The sequence below is a fragment of the Pipistrellus kuhlii genome, unplaced genomic scaffold, assembly GCF_014108245.1.
Source record: "Pipistrellus kuhlii isolate mPipKuh1 unplaced genomic scaffold, mPipKuh1.p scaffold_m20_p_27, whole genome shotgun sequence".
NCBI lineage: Eukaryota > Metazoa > Chordata > Mammalia > Chiroptera > Vespertilionidae > Pipistrellus > Pipistrellus kuhlii.
Genome location: NW_023425526.1, coordinates 1317636 through 1329549, shown reverse-complemented (window position 1 = coordinate 1329549; position 11914 = coordinate 1317636). Strand labels below are relative to the sequence as shown.

At 36.8% G+C, this 11914-nt stretch overlaps 1 protein-coding gene across 9 annotated transcripts in view; it reads right to left on the bottom strand.

Moving 5' to 3' along the window:
* Positions 1-346: 346 nt before the first annotated feature.
* Positions 347-11914, bottom strand: part of LOC118727939 (testis-specific gene 10 protein) — a 222030-nt gene continuing 210462 nt past the window's right edge. For 5 of the 9 annotated variants that reach the window (XM_036454001.2, XM_036453995.2, XM_036453994.2 and 2 more), the window contains 4 exons: positions 9715-9917; positions 7993-8097; positions 7658-7807; positions 394-1280 (listed from right to left, as the gene is read on the bottom strand). In XM_036454001.2, coding sequence (XP_036309894.1) covers positions 1256-1280; positions 7658-7807; positions 7993-8097; positions 9715-9917 — 483 coding nt within the window. In that variant the 3' untranslated portion in view covers positions 394-1255. Of the gene's footprint in view, positions 1281-7657; positions 7808-7992; positions 8098-9714; positions 9918-11914 lie in introns of all 9 variants that reach the window. The other 4 variants (XM_045587246.1, XM_036453993.2, XM_036453991.1 and 1 more) reach the window with 3 other exon arrangements.

Sequence of the window (11914 nt, the reverse complement as noted above, 5' to 3'; positions counted from 1 at the left end):
TCAGCAGTCAGTGCACCAACAACTTTTTTTTAACCCAAAACATTTTTAATATTATTGTCCAAAATGTTTATAAAAGAATACCATGCTTTAAATTATTCAATTTTTAAACCAATCTATAATTAAGGTCTTGAACTAGATGAATAAAACTCAAGGTTTTTAAAAATCAAACTAAAGTATATATGAAGCATAGCTCTATGGCAAAATATCAGAGTGATAATGATTAAACAAGACCTAAATCAGGGCCCCACCCTACATTATTGTTGTCATACTAAATAGTGACTATATACAATGAGAAACTGTCTACATCCTATGAAAATTGTTAATGACAGAACTTTTTATTTTTTATTTTTTTTACTAAAATGGCAAGAATATAAATAGCTAATATTAGTAAAACGCAGTACTGTTCAGGCTCTTAATTCAAAATCAATGGACAGAAAAGGGAAGAGATTTAGGGGATTTTAGGGGAAATAAGAAAACACCAATGGAGATGTTACTCTGAAAACAAACAGCCGCCACAGGCAAAAAACAATAAAAAATAAGTAAAATGGCAATTAAATTGATTGTAGTACATTTCTTTAATGTTTTAGAGAAAACTTATTAAAAATACAGATTTAAAAAATCTTACATTCTTGACAGATATAGCATCACCTGCCTTTCTAAAAAATAGTATAGGTAAACACAATTGCAGAAATGTATGTTAATCAGTGGTACAATATTATGGATTTAAAATCCTGACAATCTCTTACTATCTGTTGCTTTGAAATCAGATTGTGGCCTGGAATTTGCATTGGGCTGGGTCCAAAGTGGCATATTGAGACCCAGGCCAGTATCAGCAAACTGTGCCTGTTTTGGCAGAACTTCTCCAGCCAAGAAAGGATAAATAACTAAGAAAAATAACCACCCAATTATATGAGGTACCACGAAAGGAAAGGTAATCAGTTTTGTAAAAAACACTTTTCCTTCTTTTTATAAGCTTCTTTATTTACTCTGGATAGTTAACAGTGTTCAATAGTGAAGTAAGTGGGTTTTACACTCACTATTACTGTATGGGTAGAAAGAGCCACACACATTTTTATTTTTATATGTCATCTCTGATCTCTGCAATTTGGCACATGAGAAAAGAGATTCAGAGGCACAAAGTTAATATATACATTTAACATTGTCAAGGATTCAAAAATAAATGCAATCAAATAGAAAAAAAAAATCAGTTTGATATTTTGACCTTTCCCAAGGATGTGAAGAATCTTTTCGCATGTCAGAAATCTCTATAGCAAAGATTCCTATGAGAGAGAAGAAAATTGTACAGATTAATATTTTTAATTCAAAGATTTCACCATGTATAAAAATATATTCTAATATTACTTCAGCAATACTTAAGATTTTTACCAACCTTTTTGCTCAGTTTTTACAAATGGTGATACATCCATGTCTTGGAATCATAGTCGACAATAAAAATGAATGGATTATTATTATATACAACTTGAATATAATAATATTGTGCTAAATGAAAGAACATTGTGCTAAATGAAAAATATATATCTCTCAAAAGTTACATAGTATTTATTATTCCATTTCTATAACATTATCAAAATGACAGAATTATACAGGTGTAGAAGAAATTAGTGTTTGCCAAGTGGAGGGTGTGTGCTTTGACTATGAAGGGATATCATGAGGGATTGAGTTCCTTGTTGCTGATGGAACATTTCAGTGTCTTGATTATGGTGATGAAATATGGGTGGTGTGTAAAAAAAGCTGTACATACAATGAGTGCAGGCAAAAACTGGTAAAAACTGAAAAAGGTCTATATTAACATTGTACCCAATGTTAATTTCTTTGTTTGTAAGATATTGTCATTGGTAAACTGGGGGAAGAACATGGCTAACTCTCTATAACTATTTTTGCACCTACCAGTTATACTTTAATTCTTTACAAATAAAAAGTAAAATAAAACCAAACTGGTACATCCACACAATGGAATATTACTCAGTAGTTAAAAGGAATATGCAATAACATCTGAAATACATGAAAACCTGAGGAAATCTCAAACATGTTATGCTGAGTGAAAGTGAGACATGATAGACTACATACGATAAGATTTCATTTATATGACAGCCTGGAAAAGGCAAAGGGATAAGAAACAGACCAGTGGTAGTAGGAAAGCAAATTAAGTAAATTTATTGTCTAAATAAGAGGTGGCCATCAAAGGATACCATTTAAAACTAACAGCAAAAGTTAAGTAAGAAGATTCAAGATGATGGAAGAGTAGGTAGAATTTACACTCACCTCCTCCAAGGAGAACTGGAATTGCAACTAAATATAGAACAACCTGAATAATCAAGTAAAAATTAGTTGAACAGAAGTCTTATAACCAAGGATTAATAGAAGAAGCCACATCAAAAATGGGAGGAAGGGCAGAGACACCAAAAAAGGCCAATCTGCACCCACAGGTGGCAGTTGAGGTTCTGGAGGGATACCTCAATTGCAGGGGGTTTGGGGTCTCAAACCCTCACCTAGCTCCCTGGCTCAGAGCACCAGACCTGGGAAGAAGAGCCCACATAAAATCTGGCTGTGAAAACCAGCAGGGATTCTGTCCTGCATGGAAGAGGTAGGGGTATGTTGGAGAACCAAACATCTTCTTAGAGCAGCAACACACGAAATCTTATTCACAGCCAGTCACCTGTATTCCAGCAGAGAGAGGGCAGAGCAGACTAGAGAACTGTGAGGAAAGATAGGTCTATAACTTTGGGAGAGAGTCAAAGGGGCAGCTGCCAGGATCCCTGTGCTGAGTCCCATACTCAAACTATAGATGCCATTTTTGGGGGGTGGAGCACTCCCTTCCTTATGGCATCAGCCTGGGGAAATCTGAAAGCCCCATCCTCTCAATTCCCTGTTGCCACAGCCTGCAGAGCTTATGCTTTGCTGAGGAGTCAGCTGACAGGGCCATGGAATAGAGGTCCTAGCAGACTCAGGGGTATCCCTGACTGAGTTCTGTGGCTTTGAGATGGGGTCAATCCCCCCACTTTCCTGTGAACTTGGTGGGTGCCTTCCCATCAAGGGAGATACACTAGATTCAACCTCTGGGTTCCAGGTGGCCTCATCCCGACTCTTGGTGGTCCCTTCCTGCCAAGGAGGCGTGCACTGAATCTGGGACAGATTGAGTTGTGTGGCTCTAGAATGAGGTCCATTTTTCTCTCACAGGGCCCTCTCTCAACTGGCCAAATTTTGGTCTGTTTAGTCTTGAAAAACTCTGCTGGCCTTGCCCTGACTGACCACTCCCTGAGACTCAGCCTTACTACAAAGGTCTGCAGGAACCTGGCAGGAGGTAGCTAGACTTTGCATATCCTGGGACTTTTGCTGACCCAGCACTGGTAAGAGTTTGAACTTGTATCAATCTGGTGAACACCACTTTTCCTATCTGGTGACTCACTGACAACCTACTGCATGCAATTTAAGTTCTGTAAGAGGCTCTTCCAGTGACTGATGGCAGTCAGCAGATGGAGGCAGGCAAAGGAAAACTGCAGATGCCTTTTAACTTTTGATGACCTGTCCCCAGGCTTGGTGCCAGTGGAAGCTGGCCTTGGTATGCAGCTTGGTCTCCCAAGCACATCAAGGCCCAGCAGAAGCAGCCACAAACTATGGATCACTTTGTAGCTCCAAACAAGTAGCTCTGAGCTGGTCACAGGCAGTGTGTGACATTGACCTGCACCAGAGTCTCTCTCAAAATGCCCAGGGGCCAGCTTCAGACAACATCAAAGCAGGATCCAATTGACTGCAAAAGTGGTGTATCCAAAGGAAGATCTCGGCAGGCACCAGACGCTGCTGAGGCGAATTCTACTTTATGTGGTTAGCACATGCACAGCACTCATACTCTGTGATCAAGAACAATCCTCATACTCAGCCATCCTGAATGTCAAACTCACTAATGAACAGGCCAATAGCAAGCACAAGACTCAATCACAACAGGAGGGCCCACATAACACACACAGGGACATTACTAGAGCACCCAGCTCAGGTGAGGAAAGGGAGTGCACCACTGAGCCCCACAGGACACCTGCTACGTAAGTCCACCCTACCACGACTGGGAGATATAGCTCTACCTAATACACAGAAACAAACACAAAGAGACAGACAAAATAGGAAGACAGAGAAACATGCCCCAAGTAAAAGAACAGGAGAAATCTCAAAAAAAAAAAAAAAAAAAAAGAGCTAAATAAAAACGAGGGCAAGCAATTTGAGTTAAAAAATATGTTTATAAAGATGCTAAAGGAACTTCAACAAAGAGATAGCAAGCATAAAAATACATACAGAAACCATAAGAAGAATCAGTCAAAAAGGCATTATACAGTATCTGAAATGAAGAATACACTAGAAGGAACAAACAGTAGGCTGGATGAAGTAGATTCTGAATCTGAAATTTAGAAGACAAAGTAGTAAAAAACTCTCAATTAGAGCAGCAAAGGAAAATAATTCTAAAATGAGGATTAAGGGATATTTGAGACAACATGAAGCATAACAACATTCACATCATAGAGTACAAGAAAAAAATAAAAGAGAGAGCAAGAGAGAAAGCAAGGTATTGAGAATCTATTTTAAGAAATAATGGGTGAAAACTTCCCTAACCTGGTGAAGGAAATAACATAAGTCCAGGAAGCGCAGAGAGTCCGAAACAAGATGTACCTAAAGAGGCCCATATCAAGACACATCATAGTTAAAAAGGCAAAGGTTAAAGACAAAGAGAAAATCTGAAAAGCAGCAAGAGAAAAGCAGTTAGCTTCATACAAGGAAGCTTCCATAAGATTGGCAGCTGATTTCTCAACAGACACATTTCAGGCCAGAAGGGATTGGCATCAAATATTCAAAGTAATGAAAAGCAAAGACCTATACCCAAGATTACTTTACCCAGCAAGGTTATCATTTAAAATTTAAGGAAAAAGAGTTTCAAAGACAAGAAAAAGCTAGAGGAGTTTATAACCAATAAACTGATATTATAAGAAATGTTAAAGGGGTTTCTTAAAGGTGAAGAAAAATGAAGAGAAAGAGACTGAGAAGGAAGAAGGAGGAGGAGGAAGAGGTGATAGAGAATGAAATGGCAATAAATTTGTATGTATTAATAAATCACTTTAAATATAAGTGGCTTAAATACTCCAATCAAAATACATAGGGTAGTTGAAAACTACCTTGATATTTACAGAATATTTTATTCCATAACAGCAGAATATACATTCTTCTCAAGTACACATGAAATATTCTCAAAGATAGCCTACATCAAGAAACAAGAATAATCTCAAATAAACAATCTAACTGTTAACTCAAAGCAATTAGAAAAGAAGCAACATCAAAAAAGCCCAGAGTAAACTGAAGAAATGAAATAATAAAGATCACAGTAGACATAAATGACATGGAGACTAAAAAAAATACAAAAGATCAACGAAACAAAGAACTGGTTCTTTGACACAATAAAAAAAGATTGACAGACCTTTAACCAGAGTGACCACAAAAATAAATAAATAAATAAATAAATAAATAAATAAATAAATAAATAAATAATAAAAAAGAGAGAATGCAATAAATAAAATTAGAAATAAAAGAGAAGTAACAATTATAAAAGGTTATAGAAAAATAATATGAACAACTATGTGCCAAAAATTGAATAACAAATTGAAATGAATAAATTCCTAGGAAATACAATCCCCCAAATTGAATCAGGAGAATCAGAAAACCTGAGTAGATAATTATAACTAATAAAATTGAAGCAGCAATGATAAAACTCTCAGCAAACAAAAGTCCTGGACTGGATAATTTCATAGGTGAATTTTACCAAACATTTAAAGAAGAACTAACACCTATCCTTCAAACTATTAAAAACAATTCAAGAGAAGGGAAGACTTCCACAGATCCGCATTATCTAATTCTAAAACGAGATAAAGACGCTACAAAAAAAAATTAAATTATAGACCAATATCCCTGATGAACATAGATGCTAAAAATCTCAACAAAATATTAACAAACTAAATCCAGCAGTACATTAAAGATTTATTCCAGGATGATGGTTGGTAAAATATCTGCAAATCAATAAATGTGATATAGTACATAAACAAAATGAAGAATAAAAATCATGTCATTATATCAATACATGCATAAAAACCATTTGGTAAAACCCAGCACCCATTTATGATAAAAATTCTCCGCAATGTGGCAATAGAGGGATAATACCACAACATAATAAAGGCCACATATGACAAAACCAGACCCAACATACTCAATGGGCAAAAACTAAAAGCATTTTCCTTCATATCGGAACGAGCCATGATGTCTGCTTTCACCACTCATATTCAACTAAGTTCTAGCCACAGGGATCATATAGGATGAAGAAATAAAAGGCATCCACCCAAATAGAAGAAAGTAAAACTCATTGTTCTCAGATAACATGATATTGTACATAGAAAACCTTGAACCCTCCACCAAATTATTTGATAGAATAAATGAATTTGGCAAAATATCAGGAAGTCAGTAGCATTCTTATACACCAATAATGAAATCTCAGAAAGAGAAATTAAGAAATAATCCTATTTACTGTTACAACAAAAAATATAATAATCTGTACTTTGAAAACTATAGTACATTGAAGAAAAAAATTGAGTAAGATACAAATAAGTGGAAGCATTTACTGTGTTCATGTATTGGGAAAATTAACATTATTAAAATGTCCTTACTATCCAAAGCAATCTATAGATCCAATGAAATTCCTATTAAAATACCAATGGCATATTTTAAAGATCTAGAAAAAAAAAACATTCTAAAACTATACGGAACAAAGCAGACCCCAAAATAGCCTCAGAAATCTTAAGAACAAAGTTGGAGATATCACAATACTTGATATCAAACTATACTACAATGCCATTGCAATTTTTAAAAAGACTCGTTCTGGCAAAGAATAGGTGTATAGATCAATAGAACAAAACAGATGGCCCAGAAATAAATCCAAATTAATATTTGACAAAGGAGGCAAAAGCATAAAATGGAGTAAAGACAGTCTCTTCAATAAATGGTGTTGAGAAAATTAGACAGTTAAATGCAAAAAAAAAAAATAAAAATTTAAATTAGACCACTAACATACACCATACACAAGAATGAACTCAAAACGGATAAAAGACTTAAATGTAAGTCACGAAACCATAAAAATCCTAGAAGAAAATATAGGCAGTAAAATCTCAGATATGCCAAGGTTGTGGGTTTGATCTACAATGAAAACATAAATAAGTAGAAGAACAAATTGTTGTCTCTCTCCCTCTCTCTCTCCTTTCTCCCTCTCCCTCTCTCTCTCTCTCTCTCTCTCTCTCTCTCTCTCTCTCTCCCCTCTCCCCCATCTCTTTCTCTAAAAATTCAACTAAAATTTAATACAAATGGATGTAGAAATAAAAAGAAAATTATATTTAAAAAATAAAATTTATGTAAACAGATAAAATAGAGATCTTTCACTTCAGAATATTTATATAAAACTAAGTAAAAAAAAACCTTCATTTTTATGTGAACATAACTAATCATGTTTCAATAGCACTATTCTTGACAGACTGTTACTGCGTTTCCTTACATCCTCAAACAGTCCCTGTATATCCTTCTATATGGACCTCAGAGAATGGACCCTTAAACCACTCACTCTTCTAGAGATCGATCCAGGCCTCGGTCAGGAGATCGGTGGAGAGCACGTTCTGGTGAACGACATTTAGCATTTGGCTTTATCGTAGAATTCAAATAATAAGCATTACTTGAGTAATTCTGGCGGCGAAGTTCTTGCACAGCCCTTTCCCTAATGCAGAAAAAAAAAGTTTAAAACAAAACTTTTGAATTTTGATTTCAGTGGCGTTATTAATCCAGTGGTGAAACTGAAGTTCAATTCACACTTTAAAACCTAGCCATCATGGAATAACCAGAATCTGTTGTTATCTGAGAAAGAATGCTCCCAGCCTAAATACTGCATAGAGACCAACTCACCTTTCAAAGCGCTCGGTCCCCAGCTGCCTTTTGGTGATGTCTAAGTCAGCTTCCAGTTGCGTGACGACATTCCTGAACTGAGCCACATCTCTACTCTGGATGGCCCTGTGTGGCAGAATGAAAGAGAGAGAGTTGATTAGACTTTAAAATCTAGAGCATTCTGAACCATGCTGGCAATGTTTCCTTGCTGGATCCAAGCCAAACTGTGATCGTTATAGACATATTTGCCAATTTTAGGTGTAGTAAATGTACAGGTAGCCTACTTAAAAAGCTTAAGGTGTGCCAATCACATTCAGTTAGTTAAACTTTCTCTGCATCAGTTTCCTTGTGTTTACATGATGTAATATTATCTGTTATCTGTGTCTATCATCTGTTTATAGCACATTATTTTTTAGAAAAGTACTTGAAAGTATTGTACTCTTAAGTAATGGTATAACCAAGTAATCAAAACCGGAATTCATATGGTCTGTAATATATTAGATCAACCATGTGCTTTGTGTACACTCAGAATGAAATCTGATATTCCTGCACACACTCTCCTCCATTTAACAGGATCTCCTTTAGGGCTAACCCATGCCACAAACCCCACCACATGGCGCCCTGCATCAGGAAGATAACGACGAGACGAAGGCTGCTTGTAAGAGCGCTCTGCCCTCGCTGCTTGTTCCCAGGACGGCACTCTAGGACACACAAGCTGGTCGTGTTTGCCCGTGTAAGGGACAGTACTGCTCAGCCAGTCTAGAACAGAAGGCAGCCTTTAAGGTTACATTCTTAAGAGATTTCCACTCCGGCTTGAGAAAGTGACCTGGCAGAACCGGTTAAAGGTAGCACAACAGCCCAGCTGCAGCGACTAAGAAGGACTCAGTGACAGCTGCCATGACCTGCAAACAGTTTCTGAAGGAACTGGCTTGGGCTTTGCAGGCTGGGCTCAGTCAGGGGCTCCTGTGAGTGCCTGATTCCTGAGATCATGGTTCCTATTCCTCCCCAGGCCCCAAGCTCAGACAGAAGGGCCGAGTTGAGGCTGGATGAAAAAGTGTTCTAGAGGAGAGAACAGATCAGAGGCTGGGGGTCCCCATGCTTCTGTTTTTGGTGAGAGGTTAGCAACAGACCAAGTTTAACAACAGAACACTCACTATCCAGGCAGGTATTTCCACCCACCCTTCCAGCAGGGTCCTGGAATAAGCTGCTAATGGTGCTGGGATGCTGAAAGCAGCAGCCACAATCAATGCTCTAAGGAAGTCTTCAGTATTCTGTGAATGCAGGAGTCCTTCCAGGTACCTAGTATGTACCTTATAGGTACACAAGCAAACACTGTGTGACAATAGAAAGATTAGGGAGCAATACCAGGTGGGTTCAAATATAGAAAAATTCTTCTGGTTTCAGAAGTGTTTTTGTTGTTGTTGTTGTTGTTGTTTTTTTCTAATCGGGTTATAATAATTCCTAAAGGCATTATTATGGATTAGTCATCTTATTATACCCAAAGCTCCACTGGAAACAATCAACACAATGGTTAAACTTAAATTTAAATCAATTTAGCTGAACAAGTAATAGAAACGAGTACTAAATTTTTGGCAAATCACAATATTTCTGGTGCTCAGTTTAATTAATGGCTAATTGTGGATGCTTAAATTATATAAATTCCAGCTTTAAAATTCTACTAGCCAATAAAGTATCAAAAGCTTACGGAATATGACTTTGTTATGATACTGCTAAGAAACTCACATTTTATTTTCTGCCAAACACAGGTGTTCTTTAAGCAGCTGAATTTCAGATTCTTTTTCTTGAAGCGCTATCTGAGTCTGATACTCTTTGTCCCGATTGGCCACCAGCAAAGTTTCTAGATTCTGCATGGAGATTCTTTCATTTGTCATCTGACTTCTAAGGAGTTCTATTTCAGAACGAGCAGAATCTAACTCGTTCTCCATCTGTACAACAATAGGAAGATATCTATACTTATTCCCATTCATTCATTAACTGACAGATTATCAAAGACTTATAAAATTTTTGTATTATGTAATAAAATAAGAACCCCCTTTAATTTTTTCTTTTTTAAATTCCTCAATTGATATGTTTTTTATTGATTTTAGAGAGATGAATGTGAGAGAGAGAGGTAAACTTTGATGTGCGAGTGAAACTTTGATCAGTTGCCTCCCATATGCACCCCCAAAGGGAATAAACCTGCAACCTAGGAATATGCCCTGACCAGGAATCCAACCCACAACCTTTTGGTGTATGGGATGACGCTCTAACCACCTGATCCACCTGGCCATGGCCCTTTTAATTTCTTGATAAGAAATATTGTCATCCTTCTTATCAAACACACACACACACACACACACACACACACACACACACACACACAGTTCATTTCTATCAACTTTTTGATCATATTAAAAAATTCATTAAGTAATGAGTTATTAATCCCAAACTGCAAACAATTTCCATTTCCAGCTTTGATTTTATTTATATATTTCTGCAAGACTGACATGGTGAAACCTGTGACTACTGCTTTTACTGTGTGAGGCGAGTGACTTATGGAGTATCATTGCATTCCATTGTTAAGAAAAACAAATGAGATTATTGCCTAGCCAGCATGGCTCAGTGATCGAGTGTCTACCTATAAACCAACTGATTCTCAGTCAGGACACATGTCCAAGGTTGCAGGCTCCATCCCCAGTAGGGGGCATACAGGAGGCAGCCGATCAATGAGTCTCTCTCACCATTGATATTTCTCTCACTCTTTCCCTCTTCACTCCTCTTTGAAATAAACAGAAACATATCTTTAAAAATGAGATTATTGGTGGATGGGGAGGCAGCTAGGGGAAGAACTTTCTAGACTAGATACAATTAAAAAATTATGTCTGACCAAACAAAAATATAGTGATGGTCAATATAAACTAAAATTTGCCAGAAAACAACTAAAAGAAAACAAACTCAGTAAATAAAATACAGAGTTAATATCTTAATATAAGGAACTCATACAAATTAAAGAGAAATGTGAACAGAAAATTTATAAAATATAGCTATTCGGAAACATGTGGGAAAATTTACTCTTATGAATAATCAAAGAAATGTAAATTAAAACAAGATGCTATTTCGAGCCCAGGGTATCTTCACCTTGACAGGAAGGACCTTTTGGGTTGGATGAGTATGTGACATAGGGAGCTGCCTATGCCTGCAGTATGCTTACACACCCCTGCCCTCTACTAGAGGCCAGTGGCATCTCCCAGCCCAGCAGTGACACCCACAAAGTGTCTCCAGACATTGCTGGATGTCCACTGGGGGGCAAAATCTCTTTCAGTTGAACCATTATTTCAGTTTAACAAATTGGTAGGTTTCTTAGTGTATGTTGATTAACATTAAAATGGGCAATTATAATTTCATACACTCTGCTGTCAGGAATACCAAGTGGAGTATCACCTTTTTTGGTAAAAGGTTTATTAGAATATATTTTACATAGCACAAAACTCACCCATTCCAAAGGCACAATTTAATTTTTTTAGTATGTTAAAGGAGTTGTGCAATAACACCACAATCTCATAATCTAGTGTTAGAATTTTTTATCATCTGCAAATAAAACCCAGTACCCATTAGAATCTCCCCACATACCCACTGTCCACCACCCCAGCATCTGCCTGAGCAATCCCTAATCTTCTTCTATGATCTGTCTTATTCTGGATATTTCATGTAAATGGAATAACACAACATGAGTGTGGTCTATTGTGATTGGCTTCCTTCCTTTAGCTTAATGTTTTCAAGAGTCATCCATGATTTAGCAGCTATCAGTACTTCACTAATAAAAACATTAAAATATTTTTATTGTTGACAGTGTTAAACACGTCTCTTAATTTCTTCCCTCCTTTACACCCCTCTTCCCGGTCCCTGCCCCACCTTAGGCCTTCACCACACTATTGTCTGTGTC